Genomic DNA, 18,568 nt, shown 5'->3' with positions numbered 1-18,568 from the left:
AGCTGAAGATTTCAAAGGCAGAACTGGAATGTTGGCAGAAATATAGTACAAACGTAACTGAAAAATTTGGTAGACTATTCAAAGGTGCTCATGATAAGATCTTCAAACCTACCAGTCTAACTATGTCAGTCTGTCAGAATACCAACACTAGTTCACAAATTGTGATGCATATACTGGAAATGATTTTTCAGCTTGATGATCCCCATAAAGACACAACTGAGCAGAAGGAAATAAAAACTACTATTGAACAATATTATACTTCGTCTATTTGATTCTGAGCCTTTTCCAACACGAAAAGAATAAAGATCCAAAAGAGGCTGCCTCTTATAGGCCTATCTATCTGCTCCCAGTCATGGGAAAAATCCTCGAAAGAATGATACTTCAAAGACTGAATTATTCCATTCGTGCTAATAAATTCATAAATGCTAGGCAAAATGGTTTTGTAGCAGAAGTTGGTGGATCATGCACTGAATCACCTACGAAACATGGTACATAAAAACAAGCAGAGTAAACTGCATACCGTTGTCATCAGCGTAGGCATTCAAGGTGCCTTCGATTCGTGGTAGCGGCATGATGTTTGAAATTTCTCAAAGATATAAGTTGCCCCCAAACTTTATTTGATTTGATCTAGAGCTACCTGAGTGAAAGACGGGTTCAAGCTACAACGGCCGGAGGCATCCACATGCGAAAGGTGATGAAAGGCTGGCCACAGGGCTCCTGCTTAGATCCACTTCTGTGGAACCTGGTAGTGTTATGTTTCCTAAAGGTAAGGTACCTAAAAGGTTTCCTACTCTGTTGACAAAACACTTAAAATTTTCTAACCACAGTAATATATTAATATCAATAAGCCCTGTACATTTGCGTTGTGTTTTCGGATTAACCCTGAAATCAATTTGAGAAAGAGACGGGTGAAAATCATGAGCACACACACACAAAAAGAAATAAATAAACATTGACTGATCTAGAAAAGTGAGCCTATTTATTAAATTCTTCAAGAATTACTTAATCCATTAATTTGTAGGCAATTTATATTCAATCAGAACTGTAACATATTGATGATTACACAATGCAGAATTAACTTAGTAAGCAAATTATATTCAAGCTGAACTGTAAAATATTGCCTTCTACAAATGCATACCCCTACAGAGTAATATTACTTTTATCTTAGACTCAATAATATCAAACTATTATTTCTATTACATTCAGGTAAACATGATCAGATAAAACTTTGGATAAATTAACAATACCCTCCCCGGGGAGAAAAAAAAAAGAATAATTAACAAGTTATACTTTCCAAAAAAACATTTCACACAGAATAATCAATACCAATGTAATTCAGGTTATTGCACATAGTAACTTTCTATTTTCAAAAGAATGATTTAACCGGGTAATATGTTAATTAAAATCAGGCTTTTACATCCTACAAGCAATTTAGTCCCTAAGAGGAGCAAAGAAGCTCAAATAATGACACCTTTACCAATCAATCCTCACCATGAAAGAAATTCACAAGTTCAATTAAATAATTTAATGAAGAATATATTTCCTTAACCAATCTAACTAAGTTACATTCACTGTTTCAATTAAATAATTTAAATAAGGATATATTTCCTTAGCCAATCTAATAATTTACTTTATGGACAAACAAAATGATTTCATTAGAATTAGGTTAATTTACTCAACTACAATATTTTAATTCAACTAATTAAGTTATTTCAATCACTATTAACTACTATTTTAGTTATTAGAATTAACTATTAGAATCTTTTTTTTTTTAACATCAGACCAACAAATAAAAGAAAACAAATAAAAAGACTTATCTGAGGAATCACAGGCTGCAAGTGAATAGGATGAGGAGAAATACCCTCATATTTAAAAAAAATTATCAAGATGCCAAGGAGGACGGCTGCCGAGCGTGGTGGAAAATGAGAAGAGTTCATATGTAGATGAATTTTCAATGGAGTCCAGAAGTTTCTAATTGATTTAGGATGCACTAAGGAGGTTCTCAGTTCCTCTGATAGTTGATTTACAATCCAATATTGAAGTTAGTCGTTGTTCCAGTTAAGTGATGCATTATGTAGTAGCGACCCCGGAGCTAGCAGTGACGGAATTTCTTGCAGGGCGGAAAATAATTCTTAAAGGCGTGGAAGAAACATCGAGGCAGATGAAAACTCTATTCGTGGAGAACGCATTTCTTGCAAAGCGGAAAATGATTCTTAAAGGCGTGGAAGAAACATCGAGACAGATGAAGACTCTATTCGTGGAGGAGAGACTAAAATTTTCTTCTTAACGGCACCATTACTAGGCATCACCCTTCGTTGCATTTTTCTATTTTAATTATCTTTTGAATAACTTACATATTCAAACACAAAAACTGATGAGACTATAATTTAGTAGAGGTCATGATGCATATAACTAAGTCCCTCGTTCAAAACTCAAGGGCAAGAAGCCCGTAGATCCAAAGGCGGAAAATGCATTTTCCAAAATAAAATTCAGCTGCCAGCGAGTACAGCGTCCGATGGTAAGTCAAAAGTGCAAAAAGGTGACCTTGTCCCTCAAAACACCCCGTTAAAAGGGAGGACGCCGGACTGCCTAGTTGGCATAACCCACTCTTCGCCGAAAGTTAAAATAGTTGCAACAACAGCATACCCTCATGTTATCAAACTCGCCAAATCCATTACTTTGAAACCTCAACGGAAAATCTATGTCGCCAAACCCTCGCCAAATAAACACCACCTGTGACAGGGGGAAATTAGGAATTTCAACAACCCTGCAAGGGTCCCGACGAAAGAACGCTGAAAACTCGCAAAAAGTGACTTTTCAACCGGAAGGAAGGCATTTCATCCACCTTTAACTAAATCACAAGCAAACGAAGAAAAATCTACTAATTAAAGCTCATAACTGAAATGCAATTAAAGTTAGAAAAACGAAAGTTATGCCAAATTAAAGAGCTAATTTTTCTGCAACTAATGATATTAAATACTAAGAAATCAAATTAATTTTTGACATGAAAAACTGAGTTTATTACGTGGAAAAAAATACTTATCCATTGTTTGCGTGTACAAGATTGAAGACGCAGTTCGCGTAAACTCGGAAAGCCAAAATATATTACACTAGAATTAATAGGCCCAAAAAGAATATAACCAAACTTGTGTAGCTCAAATTTTGAATAATTACAAATTAAAATTTTGATTTTTATGAATCACTTAATTAAATTAAATTCGCTACACAACAGTAGCAGACACCGCGCTCAACCTGTTTGATGACGATGAAACATCAGAATTAATAGCGTATACTGACGACTTCCTGCTTGTTTCAAACGAACTCAGCTGTAAAAGTTACGAAGTCAATTCCCTAAAAGCATTAGACAAAATAATCGGATGTGATAGTGAACATAAGCTCACAATTTCAAGAAGAAAGACTGCATAAACTGTCTAACACAGTGCGAAGAACAGTTAAGCCAAGCTGGGGTGTCTCCTCCCAGACCCTCAAGGTATGGTATGCCATTGTCGTTGAGCGCATTGCACTTCATGACATCTCCATATGGAGCGTCAATGTCTTGATTAACATGCAACAAGCACTGAACTCAGTGCCAAGACCATTTCTTCTGGGCATCTGCAGAGGATTGCGTAGCTCTCCACCAACTGCATCAAATGTATTGGCAGGTCTTCCGCCCCTGCACTTGGTAGTACAGAGCGAGAGTCCTGCGGTGAGAGCGATCAGACTGAAACAAGACGTTACTATTTGGAGTAGGATATATGTATCCTCGGAATACGAGAATCACATTGCCCACTCTCTTTGCAACCCTGAAGACTTTCATGTAGAAGCAAGCTGTAATCCTCCACTTGCAGTACAATCCTCTGCCACCTCTGTACTGATGGCTCCAAAGGAAAGCTCAGGACTGCAGTGCCTAGTGTGCAATGGACGGTGACCCCATAATCCATTCCTGGGGAAAAAGCTTCATCCCAGTAACTCAGTATTTCAGGCAGAACTTACAGCCCTAAAAGCAGCTCTGGATTTTACTGTTACCAATGGAATGTATAAAGCAATATACACAAGCTTAGTGTCAAGCTTGGAGACTATCCAGACCGGCCACAGTAGACATACAGAAACTATTAATTTCGATTCCTGTAAGTCTGAGGCCCAAGCTTCAATAGGTTCCAGCCCATACGGGGATTAAAGGAAATGAAGCAGCAGATGTGATTGTAAAAAGCGCAGCTAACGAACCCCATGTGAGTAACATTAGAGCGCCACTTCCGCACTCATATCTGAAAACCATTTCAAAATGTGAATTAATGAAACAATGGCAAAACTACTGTCGAGCATCACAGCAAAAGACTATATAATTTTCATCCAAAAGTAAATCAGAATTTAAATAGGCTCTTCACACCTCACACAATATCTGATAGAGCATGGCCCGTGTATGTCTTATCTTCACCGATCTGGACTAAGAGACAGACCAATTTATTTGTGGCTGTACTGGTGATCCAGATCACTATCTGTATGATTGCCCGCACACAGCGAATTCACCTTTAAAAATACCAGTTTCAATCAATATGCCGGCATGGTTCAAGAACACAATTAAGAATAAATATGCTCTCAGCCGCATTAAAGACTGCACTACCATTGCTAAGAACATTGCTGATAGCCTGGAGTGATTTCTTTCCTTGGACACAGTGCCGTCAGTAGCGTGCTCTACACATCTGGTAATTTACTTAATATATTGTGTTTTTGTTTGCTTGTTTCTTTTTGTTTTGTTTTTAATTATATTTAATATTATGATTAATCCAACACTCATTTAATGTATTTCGTGATTTGTAATGTATTTATTCAGGTTTCATCTTTCCGTCTGTACCTGTGTCTATACCATGTCCATAATATATCTATATGCCTAACATGTACCATAATAATATTTGTTCAGGTTTCATCTTTACGTCTGTACCTGTGTCTATACCATGTCCATAATATATCTATATGCCTAACATGTACCATAATAGTGAAAAGTGGTTCCCTTAGTCTCAACAGTCCCCACCATGCACCTCCTTTCCATATTCTGGTTCTTCTTTCAATGATCCTCGTTTAGTGTGGTCAATTCCCGGAGGGCACAGCACTATGCTCTAAACGTAATCATTTCCCGGAGGATACAGTACTAAGATCTTTTTTTAACTCCATCGACGGGATCCACCAAACTGAAAAGCACGTAACCTCGTGGGCCAGCTATTCTGTCGATGGCTAAAAGAAAGAAAGTAATGTACGATTTTTCTTTTCCGTTTTATAGTTAAAGATGCCCAGACCAAAGAGGACTGGTATTCCGCTTTAAATTAAAAGTTATAACATTTGCTGAAAAAGGCTAGGGATCGAATTGAAGACAATATTGTCTATCAGAATAATAACAACAATAATAATGGAATAGATACTGCTGACTTACATCAGGCAAACACCGGAGAATTTCTTAATATCCATATTTCTAGAAATATGGATATTAAGAAATGAATATCAAGATTAAATAAAATAAAAATAATATTGTTTTTTTATCATATAATCTATAAAATCATTTTTATTATCGAATTATTTGTAACTAATTTTGAACCTGTACAAAAGCCAGTCCCTAAATTTCCATTGCAAATATTTGCTAAAATTTCTTGGCTTCTATGTTCTATGTATCCTTCTAAAATTCTATGTGTCCTTCAGCAGTAGGAAAACTCACCTGACCTTAACCTAAGAGAAAAGCTTCTGTTTATTGTGAAAGAAAAGCAAAAGCTGAAAACCAAAATGTATAAGTCAAGAATTCTCTTAATTTCCAGTTATCCTCTAAGTTTAATTCCATGACAATCTGGAATTAAACTTAGATGAAAATAATGAAAATAAATGTTTGGTATTGATCAAAATCAATACCAAAAAGTGTGGAATAAGTTATATCAAAAAAGGATATATTTCATACTCGGTTTACATTGATTTGTGTTAGCATATATGCTTCATTAAAATTATGCTATTATTTAATGTATTCAGATTAACTTCTACATTAATTGTTTATATGCGTATCAGTTTCTTAATTTTTTGGAAATAAAAGTTCGTTCTCATGTCGAAACTCAATTTTTAAGACAATGCCTTCAAATATTTTCATTGAAAAACGCCCTTATAAAATTTGCGCTCCCTTGTTATTATCCAAACAAAATCAAGTAATCAAAATTACTTGCTTTTGGTTGATATCTATTCAGATGTGTGTAGAGTACATTAAGTTTTTTTTTTTTTTTTTTTTTTTTTTTTAAATTTAATTTTTTTTTTTTTTAAAGCAGGAGAAATGAAAAATTTTCAGTGCCCTCGGAGTCGAATCCTGAACCTCTCGAAAGCGAGTTGACTATGCCTCCAATTACACCACCAAGCCATGCGGAAAAAAGGGAGAAAATACCTTATATTCTCCCCCTTTTAAAGGGCGACTGAGGTTTAGGAAACCCAATTCCCTAATCCTGGTGGTGATGTATTACTGTCCATCCCCTTTTAGTTCGGGCGCCACTTGTATAATCAGTAGTTTTTTTTTTTAAAAAAGCAAGAGAGAGGAAAAATGTGCAATACCGTAGTCGGAACTCGAACTCTGGGCCTCTTGAATACGCGTCGAGTATGTTTCCTATTACACCGCGAAAGCAAGCAGAAAGGAAGGAGAAAATACCTTATAAGTAAATATTATTAATGCAAACGGTAGGATTGTTGAACATTAACAGGCATATAGTGCTCTTAGAGTTTCAACTTTATAGATTTTCTTTAGTTTTTAAAAATTATTTGCTTTTCGATAATAATTTTTTTAAAAAAATCTTTTTCGCATGCATAAAATTCGCAATGTAAGTGAAATACTTCAAAAATTCAGTTTACAGTTTATTGAAAACTACAATTGCACAAAGTTTTAAATAAGCTGTACAAGATTTTTATTTTTTCTTACTTCCAAATAACATTTTAAGTTCAGTATATACTTATGCGTTAATGCACTCACTTGAAAAATCAGACCGAAAAGCTGCTTTTCCAAACCTTACAGAAGAAACGATTTTACGATATCGTTTCTATATCAGGCTTTTAAGCAAACCAGATTACATTACATAAATTATAGTTTCGATTATTTTTTTAAATGAACCAATACCGAGTTTATTATATGTATAAAATAAAATAGAAACATTCATTTTACAAAGTTAAAATACAGTTAACTTCTGTTAAGGTTTTAAAATGTAAAACATAATTCATTCGGAAGAGGTTACTTTATGCTTAGCAATCCTTTAAGCTAAGATTTTATGAATCTTCAGTATCATATCGCTTTAGTACACATCTAGTTATTGAGATGTAGGGTAACTAAATGTATTATTACGTTAAAATAGCGGTTAAAAATTTATTGATTAAGCTAATCTCTGAAACTATAAAATATTAAATAAATTACTTTATGAATTAAAAAACTGAATCAAAAGCCGCTTTTTTTAAACTCAAATATTGGGATTCCGATTTCTCAGTTTGTGATAACCAATTTCAGCAATTAAACATATTAGAGATACCAGGTGGCCAACAATTAATATTTGAACAGATGTCCAGATATCTTGAAGAGAGAGAGGGCGTTTATTGTTCTTAGTTGGAGGTACTGGAGCTTTGAGCTTCTGGTAGTAATTGATCTCATTTATTTGCTTCATATAGATGCCGGCAGCAGCCATTCGATGAATGCTAAACAGAAAAAAATCCATTATTTTTATATGAAGGAAAACAAAATTGAGCATAAATTAAATATTAAAGCATTCAACTGTAGTTTATCTAACGCGCACTTTTCTTCGCTTTAAAACAAAGTGTGTAGCTTTTAAAAGATTATTGAATATACAATTGAAATTATCGAATAATTGCTAAAATTAATTTTGAATTCTTAACTTACAGCCTCAATCATAACTACAACAGCCTCAATCCCAACAGCGACTGTGATTTTTACTTCTCTACAAATGTGCGTGTGTGTATGTGATTATGGCAAAGCCTTGAGGGCTATCTGCCTAAAGAGAGGGATGTCTTCGTGGAGGACCTTACTAAGGGAAACTGGCTCGTATATACGTTACACATGGGGAAAACCACGAAAACGCCCATGCAGCCAGCCCATTCGCGGGATTCGTACCTCGGACCGAACTACCAGTGTTCAGCGACTTTACCGCTCGGCCGCTGGTTGGCCCTTCTCTACAAATGACAGAAATAGGGGCACAATCGTTGCTTTGTATCCGTGATTTCAGTTATCCGTTGTTCAAAACAGGAAGATAAAGTCATGTTCTAAAATGTACGCCAAGCGAAAAACAGCTTATGAAATGTGAAACACACCCACTGGAATAAGCTAAGCACTATAAATATATACATCCCCACAATAATCACGATTATAAATATGTGCATACACTTTCATAATTTCTGACTAAATGAGAAGGGTTGAAAATGGTCCTTTTCAAAACCTCATGTGGTTTTCAGGTTAGAGGTCACTCCTCAGAATCGTGTTTAACCATTCCCCCATGACAGCTCTAAAAGTGTTAGCTGCAGACCACAGACATTAGGGTCAAAATATCTGACACCTTCCCTTCCCCCATGTACGCAGATTTACCGATAAATTTCTCTTATATTTGCTTTTAATAGTCTCGTTATTCTCCCAGCGACATTCTATCGCCACTCAGCAAATTTTGTTTCAATGGTCCATCAGTGATGAAGCAAATAGTATTTTGAAAAGTAAATTTTGCATTATTGCATTACAGTGCAATGTAGGAAGCAATATTTTATTATTATTTATTACTATTAGCAATGATTTACTGTGTCAGATTTACCAATTAAGTTTCCTCGAATTCTATATTACAAGGATATCTGTTTCCCATAGCGTTCGCTGTTACCCGCGGTATGCCATAGAACGAATTACCCCCATGGTACTATTATTATATCAATATATGCTAGGTTATTCGCAATTAAAACCACAAAAACTAGGAACATGTGCAGGGAAAAAAATTCATAAAACACATATCTGCATGAGAATCTCTTGATTACAAAGACAATATTTTACGCATATAGGGTGTGTCAGAAAATGCATACGCGCTTTAAACTTTCAACGAAAATTTGTTTTCCTATATTCAAAATTAAATTTCTGGGAATGTGGAAGGAATCTTATGGGGAATTTATATCCTGATAAAAATTTAAAATTCTGTTAAGGATGCCATACTATTCAACTGGTCTTGACTATTTCTATACCAAAATAAAAAAAAAAAAAAAAAAAAAAATCAGTATATAAAGGTAGAAAATAAAAAAAAATCTCAAAGGAAACCAGGAAAGCTAGAGTTTAATCAAAATTAAGTTAAAACAGTCCTGTGAGTAAATGCATTTTCAGCTTTAAAGACTGTTTATGAAATACATAATTACGAAACACAGTTAATCACATCCAAACCAAATGTTATTATTAGTGGCTATACGAGTTATTGACATGTGCTTTTGGCTACATAAAAGCAAAAGCTCGGGCCTTTTTAACAGCTGTTAAATGAAAATGCCCCAGAAGACATATAACTACAAGGAGCAGTTTTTTTTGAATTTTTAACAAACTAAACGACGAAAGGATGAAACGATTTGAGGCTCACAATAAAGGGAATGCTTGAGCTATCGTTTCTCATTATGATTATATAATCATCTCCTATATTAAAGCAATTATACATTAAGTACAGAAATTTGCTTACAGGCATCTTAGAAGGATTTGTCTTTACACCACTTAATGACAGCCACAATGACATTATCATCCACGTTGAAGTGATGTTTTCAAAGTGAATTACTCATAGTAGAGAACAGATGAACACCTAACGGGGCCAAGTCGAGAGAATAAGATGGATGTAGCAGCGCAGTTAAGCCACTATCGATTACAGCAGCTTGCTAACTCGCGACACTAGAAGAAGGTGCACTGTCTTAATGCATAATGGCTCCTTTCTCAATTTTCCTTCGCTTTTTTTTTTCCTTCATACTCTCTCTCTCGATTTGTGTACCAGATTGGCATGATATTGCTCGTTTAACATTAAATCTTTCATTACAAAACAGCCAAAGTTTCAGTCCATTTCCCCTTCGCTTTCAAAATTCCCCTTCATTTTTATTTCACAATAATCAATCCCCATTTTCGAAACAATTTTCGGTGGATTTCAAAGAAAATTTAACTATCGGTTTAAATATTAAAACATCATACAGCTGCTCAAAAGTTAATCAATAAACACGAAACATGAAGAAAATAAAATTATTAAAAAACTTTAAGAGCATTTGTATGATGCATTTATGCTAATATTGTGCTATAATGAATTACAAAAAACACGGATCAATTGAAAATATCAAAGTGTGTGCAAAGCAGAACAATAATATTAATTAAAAATAACGTTTGAATGTTCATAGTGATATACAATCCTCAGGATATGCGGCTTAGGATCAACAGGATATATATATTCGAGTTTAAGAAAAACAATTCATGGTATTTAGTAAGGGTTGTTTTGAGATTCCATTAAGGTTTGGAAAGCTATATGCATTCCTATACAGTACAGAACTGTTTGGTCAAGATCCGCTGTTCTCCAGACGTACACCTTACACACACACACACACACCCAAAAAAATTAGTTCTGTATGTTCCGTTCTACTCAGCCAATTGACAAAATTCAACTTGCATTTTTCCAGTTTCGAAAAGCCAACTTAAGATATTGCATTTATATGTAGCATAGTTCTAACATAGGTATTTTGACACAAAACCGCACTTTTTCTGAAATGGCATTCCAATTTTTTACCCATATTTCGATGACTCAAATTATGTTAAAGTGGGATTTAAAAATGGGGATTTAAAAGCCTTTCAGCATTTCTTATCAAGTAAAAAAACCAACAGAATAGGTTTTAAGGGAAATATGTCTGTAATATATCCATAAATTAACTTCCTGTAAATCAGTGAAAAGTAATTTAATGCAGTTATTTAATATTTTGAAATGAGTTTAGAACTATGTAATGAAAATACAGCGGGTTCGGAACTGAATTCTAAATTTTAAACACTATATTATTATAAATTGTCGTCCTCATTAATATATTGCACGGTACATTTTCTGACAGGGCAGAATCAGTTTACAATCATGTTTTAATGTTATACGCAATTCATACTTTCGATACATATGGGGCAATCCACGAAAACTTCCATGCAACAAAACCTATTCGCCTGGGTTTGAACTCGGGTTGAACTACTAATTCTCAGTAATTTAACCGCTTGGGTGTTGGTGGATCTTTTCCTTTCCCCCGTTTTATAGTACTTTAGTATAACTACAACTGCGTCTCTGAATCTACTATTACAAATTCTTTTCTGTCAAACAACATTTCCACATTAATCAACAAACAGGTTTTAAACAAAAGAATGGTTTAAATTTGCATATTTTTGTTGTATGAAGCAAATTATCTCTGAGAAATACAAAATATAATTTTGTTTTGGAAAAATAAAGAAAATTATGGAAGTCTGAAATCAAAACAAAGATTTTTGTTGACATTTATGCAAAACTTTCATTGCGGAAAGTAAACTGTCAAAGCTAAGCTCGAATACAGAGCTAATAATTAAAATTTTTAAGCGTGTAAAGGATAATATTTAATTAACCCTCTGACCACAGGATCTGTTAATAACGCATTCAAGATTAATGCTAAATATATACGGGGGAACGTTCCTATCGCGTAGGTAGAAAATGGCATTTCAGCTAAAATCAATTCGCAGAAAAAAAAAAAAAAAAAAAAAAAAGTGCGAGCTTATTTCTATTTTTTTTTTTTTTAACGCTTTTAGGAATTTTGTACCCGTGATCAAAGGGTTAAACAAAAGCTCCTTAGTTGAACCTTAAATTATAATATAGTTATTTATTACTTGTTTAAATGGCCAAATTCTAGCTGGAATAAGGCGTATAAGCTTACATCATATTCACGCGTTCCATGTAAGGAAATCCTTTTCTGAAAGGTACACCGACAATGTTGAATCCGATATTATCAGAAGACATATGAAACAAATCCAATCCTATGGCACTGGCAGAATACAGAAAATGTAGTCTCATGTTCAGGACAGCCAGTTTCTCCCTCTGCATCCGATACACGCTTTCGCCATGAGAATTCAGCATATTTTCCGGATGCTGTCGAATGTGATCAGCCAAATCTTTTATAATACCACTGCGCGATTCCTGAAAAACAAAGAGATTTCCATAAAATTATCAACACAGTAGTATGAAATGATGGCTTAAATGATGCCTTTTTATACAGAGTAGTATTTCGATAGGAATAAATTCCATCAAAAGCTACAGCAATCGCAATGAGTAAGAGGTTGTCCTCTCTGAGCTTATTTGTTGCTTACAAAGTTTTCTATGTTTACTTATAGCTTTCCTTCTGACCTTAAGTTTTCCCTTCTTACTTTAGAAAGTGCGTTTCAAAGGATTTTCAATAGCTTCGCTTATTTGTTATGAGATTCTGAGTAACTAATCTTTTGGCCAAGATTCAACTATAATATTCAACTAATAGCTCTTTAAGCTATTAGCTCCTTTGTTTCATGTCTGTCTTGTTGGCTTTCAGCTTTATGTCAAAGAAAATATGAAGCTATTATTAGTAAAATTTGTTATAATAGAATAAGTGTGCTATAGCACATAGTATTATAGCTATTCTATAATCATTCGCTGCAGTTTTCTGGCTGTCAAGTCTCATGTTTAAGTTTGCACTTTATGATATTTCACTGTTTTATTTTTTCTTATCTAGAATTCGAATCAATTTTTAATCATTCAAACTAATTCTAGAGCTTTCATTCATATATTTTTCTTCAAAATAGATTGTCTGTCCAGTAAATGCCCAATAAATGTTCAATTGCGTATTATTCAATAAATGTTCAATAAATTATTTTAAGTTGTGTTTGAAACATTAACTAATTGAAATGGAAAATTTGTTCACACTTTTTTACAAAATGTAAACAAACAAACTATAAGTTACTTAAATTATTTAATGTTTATCAGAGTAATTAGCAGTTTACATACATTCCTTAATGGAAAATTAGTTTTGGCTTCCTGCTTATATGCCTATTTAGGTATATATAGATATGTGTTAATATAGACAGCGTAAAATTGCATTCAATAACATCCTCATCAGGCAGTCTTTAATTTTTAATATGTTGAATATGAAATCATTTCAATAATTCAACAAAACTAGTCAGTCAAAAGATACTTTAATTAAATAAATATAATTTAAACTTTCTCTTAAAGAATAACTTTTTAATTTTTGAAATTCTTTAATGCTTTGGGATGTGTTTACGTTCCTGTGTTAGAATGGCGCAGAAATGGATGACGTAGTTTCGATTTTAAATATCCTTAATAAATTTAACGACTCTCGGTCTATTTAAACCAAACTGAATATATTTAATAATAAAACATTCATACGTAAACATTTAGCAATAATTCAGCAGTACAGATAAGCATTAATGTAGGAATTACAACAGTTACAGGCCAGCTACGCATCTATCGACCGAATTCTACGAACGACAAATCTCAAAAGCGTGTTGCCAACGCAGGGCAACGAAAAGGTGGAAATTAATTCGATAGGCGTGGAAGTGAACATACTCCCACCCTGTCAGGTTTAGTCCTGATACACAGGCAAAGGTGAAAGTTTATTAATTGGTCTTTTGAAGACACCAGTTTTAGTTTTGACTGTAGCTATGCGAACTAAGCCGTCCTTGCCTGGATGGACATCGATGATCTATCCTACAGGCCAAGCTAAAGGTGGAGATCCATCTTCGATGACAAGAACCACCGTGTCGACCTTCAAAAGTTGGGTTTAGTGTGCTGCCACTTAGATCTCTGATGAAGAGAAGTCAAGTATTCCCTTTTCCAGCGATTCGAATATCCGCGATGTAGATTCTGTACAAGTTCCCACCTAGAACTCTTTGTGCGAACAAACTGATGTGTCTCTGGAAAGGAAGTCAAAGTATCACCTGTAATAAAATGAGATGGGGTTAAAACATTAATAGAGTAAATATCAGAATCGTTCACGTAAGTAAGTTGACGTGAATTCAAAATAGCCTCAATCTGGGTAAGTAGCGTTGACAACTCTTCGTAAGTTAAAAGAGTCTCTTTCAATACTCTTCTCAGATGAAATTTCGCTGAGCGAATGCCGGCTTCTCATATTCCTCCGAAGTGGGGCGAAGAAGGCGGTATAAAATGCCATTCAATAGAGGACTTAGTTAGTTCTCGGGAAACCGATTCTGTTGCATACAAGGAAGACCAAATCTGATTTAGTTCTTGTAGTTTCCGGCACGCTCCCACAAAATTGGTACTGTTGTCACTGTAAATGTGCAGTGGAGCACCGCGACGTGAAATGAAACGTCTAAGTGCCGCGATAAACGAGTCTGCCGTCAGGTCACTGACTGCTTCTATATGCACAGCTTTAGTCGACAAGCAAACAAACAGAGGTATACAACCTTTCGTTGTTTTAGAACCACGACCCTTATTAAATTTCATAGTAATAGGATCAGCGTAATCCATACCAGATGAGAAAAAAGGTCGTTCCAAAGTCACACGATGTTCAGGTAAGTCACCCATCAATTGCGGAGTTGAAGCAGCTTTAAATCGATGACATATTAAGCAATGGTTGATACAACTGCGTATCATTCTCTTCCCTCCAATTATCCAGTAAGATTGCCTGATGAGGTGTGATAATAAAGAAGGACCAGCATGAAGGTAAGAAATAGGAAGTTCTTTCACTAGTAATTCGCTAAATTTATGTCCAGGAGGAAGTATGACAGGATGTTTGATGTTAAATGCTAAAGATGAATTTCGAAGACGTCCTCCCACCCGTAAGAGACCATCTTTATCTACGAATGGATATAGAGAACGTAGTTGTCTCTTTTTGGGTAAAAGTTTCTCTTTCTCAATACATTGTAAATCATCTTTGAAATAATGATCCTGAATCCAACGAATAATGAACTTTTCTGCTACTCTAATCTCTAGAAATGTTAGCGGCATAAGGCAGCTGGAGTTAATACCACAACGCGAAATGTTCTGAGTAACAAGATGCTTCTTGCAATTAGTAATAAATCTTTGACAGTAGGCCAGAATACGAACAAATCTACAACGCGAAGAATAATGCTCGAATAAATTAGCTAATAAATCATTCGATTCACGTATATGAGAAATAAAAATAAGATCAGATCTTTGTTCGGCCTTTACTTCAGTATCATCTTCAGATCTTAATTCATATTTAGGCCATTTTTCCTCTTCCTGACGCAACCATGTTGGGACATTCCACCACAAAGTACAATTTGGTAGGAGTTGAGGTTCAATACCACGAGAAGCAACGTCTGCAGGATTTTGTTTAGAAGGAACAGGATTACATTGTTTAATAAGTATCACTTCTATGATTTGAGATGTTCTGTTTGCCAGAAAAGTTTTCCATTTACGTGGATGAGCGGATAGCCAAGACAGAACTACCTTGGAATCCATCCACGCATAGATTTCGAAATTAAACTTCTTTAAAATGTTCAAAAGAGATCGCATTAATCTGTTCAACAAATACGCAGCACAAAGTTCTAATCGCGGAATGGATACTTTCTTTATAGGCGCGACTTTAGTCTTTGTTACCGAAAGATTAACCTTAACCGTACCATTGCATTTTTGACGACAGTAAATGGCTGCTGCATAGGCCTGCGAGGATGTATCACAAAATCCATGTAGTTGGATAACACTGTCCGTTGTAAGTATGACACATCTCGGAATTTCACAATTATTGATTTGACTGAATGTCTCTTGAAATTTAAACCAATCATCTGAGATATGCTGGGGAACAACTGAATCCCAGTCGCCTTTAACTAACCATAGCTTTTGATAGAATATTTTAATCTATATAGTGCAAGGAGATAGGAGACCTAAAGGATTGAAGATGCGAGCAGATTCTGCCAATATGCGTCTTTTTGTTATAGGTGCGTTGATGTGCAGTGTAGCTTTAAAACTAAAGGTATCAGTAGATGAATTCCAAAAAGTCCTAAGACTTTCGAACTCGAATTAGGAGATATCTCGAAATCAGAATTCAATGAACAATGTTCTTATAATTCAGTTAAGAATTCTACAGAATTTGAATTCCACTTCCTCAAATCAAAACCACGTGCATGTAAAATTGAAGATACTTTCTTGCAGACGGATACTGCATCATCAACTGTATTTGCACCCAACAATAAGTCGTCCATATACATATCCTTTTGCAATATACGAGATACATCTGATTCCTCTTTAGAATCTAAAGCTACCTGTTTCAGATGTCGAGTTGCTAAAAATGAAGCAGAGGAAAGACCATACGTAACTGTTTTCAACTTGTACGTGCGCATATCATCACTGGAATTGTATCGCCAAAGTATCAATTGATAATTCTGATCTTCAGGGGCTACCATCACCTGACGATACATCTTCTCCACATCGGCTGTGAAAACAATTTTAGGAAAACGAAAATTAATCAAAATCTCAAAAATATCTCTTTGTAATTTCGGACCTACCCCTAAAACAGAATTCAATGATATATCGTTTTCAGATTTACAGGATGCATCAAAAACTGCTCTTTATTTTGTCGTTGTGCTAGAAGGTTTAATGACCGCATGATGAGGAAGATAAAACTTTTCTATATTCGATCATCATTAATCACAGTCATATGCCCTAACTGTTCATATTCATGTATAAAATCTTTATACTGTTTTTCAAATTCCGGATTATCTTTGAATTTTCGTTCCATGGAACGCAACCTAGATATTGATGCCGGTTTTGAATCAACCAACTTCAAATGCGATTTATAAAATGGAAGTTTTACAACAAATCACCAATCTGAATTAACAGAATGAGTGTTCTGAAAATGTGATTCACAAAATTGTTCCTCAGGTGTCAGAAATTCCTTCTTCCCAACATCGACAATATCCTCCATCTCCCAGAAACGCTTAAGCTCGTAATCAATATTTATATTATCTTCTAGCTTTATGAAATGTGAATTTGCTGTTTTTTGGCCTTCCATATTATTTCCGACCTTCCCAGCAATCACCCAACCGAAAATTGTATTTTGAGCTACAGGCTCATTTTTCGAACCATATATTTGGCCACATCTTAAAACGGCGAAAAAATAATCAGCTCCCAAAATCAAATCAATTTCTTTGGGTTGAGCGAAATTCGGGTCCGCTAACGGAATAGATTTAATGTATTCTATATGCTTTACATTAATGACTTGTTCCGGCAATGGCAAAGTTAACCTATCCAAAATGTATGCGTTAACATCAATTATTCCATTATTTAACCTTGACCGAACTTTTAAACTAACAAAACCGCGAGTCTTGGAAACTGGCACTCCGCCAATTCCACGCAAAAGTAACCTTTGATTCGTTCTTTTTAATCCTAATTTTCGAAGAGCTCGTTCAGAAATAAACGAACTTTCACTTCCGGAATCTAGTAATAATTTAATTTCGATAGTTTTGCCGCTGGAAGAATATGCGAGTGCGAGAACCGTAGGCAAAATCGCCGAATTGCAATTTTGAATCGTATTACTAACAACTACCTGACCTTGACCCTCGCATGATTCATTCGAAATTCTCTCTGGAGTGCTTTCGTTTTCATTTGGCGCTGTTAAAAGCTGCACGTTGTTAGCTTTAATATCTTCGTGCAACAAACTATTATGTGTTTTTGAATTACACAAATTACACTTTAACTGTGAATTACAGTTTTTGATAAGATGTGAATTTAAACATAAAAAACATAATCCTTGTTTTCTCACAAAGTTCTTTCTAGCAGTAACATCCAAATTCTTAAATTTAGCGCATTTAGATAAAGCATGAAGTCCGTTACATTTCGAACATTACTAAATTTAGAATTCTGTAACGTTTTAAAACTAACATTATATTTTTATTAACGACTTTAGCTTCTGCTTCTTCATTTATAATAATTTCGAGAGAAGAACATTTAAATTTAAAAATTCAAAAAATGATTCCAATGTAGGAAAATCATCTTTCGCTGTTTTCTGTGCCCATAACTTTCGGTTTCTGAATCTACCTTTTGAAGCAACATAAATATTAACCATGGATCCCTAGAAGTTGCTTCGTCACCAAGATCTTTTAAACCTTTGATAACTTCATCTGAAGTATCAGCTAATTGCCGCAAATTAACATTATCAACCTGTGAAATACATTTTTGATCAAGAAATGTTTTAATTAACGATTGTACAATTTGTTTCTTTTTATCGCACCTAGCGAGCAATTTTGCCCATGCTTCTTCATAAGAATTATTTGATAACGGAATATGTTTAATTATAGAAGCTGGTTCATCAGCAAGTGATCCGATTAAATATTGAAATTTCTGTATATTCGATAAAGAAGTATTATGCTCTGTTGCAACAAATAAATCTTTAAAATTCATCCAATCATTAAAGTTACCCGAAAAAATAGGAATATTCAACTTCGGTAACTTTAAGTTACTAATATTAGAATTTTCTGGGACATTTGGCACATTAGCCACATTCAATAAATCTAACAAATTTTGATACTGAAGTTTCAAACTAAAATACTTCG

The 18,568-nt window shown here is 34.5% G+C and overlaps 1 protein-coding gene across 1 annotated transcript in view; it reads right to left on the bottom strand.

Moving 5' to 3' along the window:
• Nucleotides 1-6,871: 6,871 nt before the first annotated feature.
• Nucleotides 6,872-18,568, bottom strand: part of LOC118199712 (ionotropic receptor 40a-like) — a 30,483-nt gene continuing 18,786 nt past the window's right edge. The window contains exons 6-7 of the mRNA XM_035371626.2: nucleotides 11,926-12,185; nucleotides 6,872-7,692 (exon numbers count right to left, since the gene is read on the bottom strand). Of these exons, the coding sequence (XP_035227517.2) occupies nucleotides 7,461-7,692; nucleotides 11,926-12,185 (492 nt within the window). The 3' untranslated portion in view covers nucleotides 6,872-7,460. The remainder of the gene's footprint in view (nucleotides 7,693-11,925; nucleotides 12,186-18,568) is intronic.

The sequence above is a fragment of the Stegodyphus dumicola genome, chromosome 10 (genome assembly GCF_044657685.1).
Source record: "Stegodyphus dumicola isolate Sdum_Otavi_A_Nest chromosome 10, ASM4465768v1".
NCBI classification, from domain to species: Eukaryota; Metazoa; Arthropoda; class Arachnida; order Araneae; family Eresidae; genus Stegodyphus; species Stegodyphus dumicola.
The sequence above is the reverse complement of the archived record's forward strand: the minus strand, read 5'-3'. Positions and strand labels throughout refer to the sequence as shown.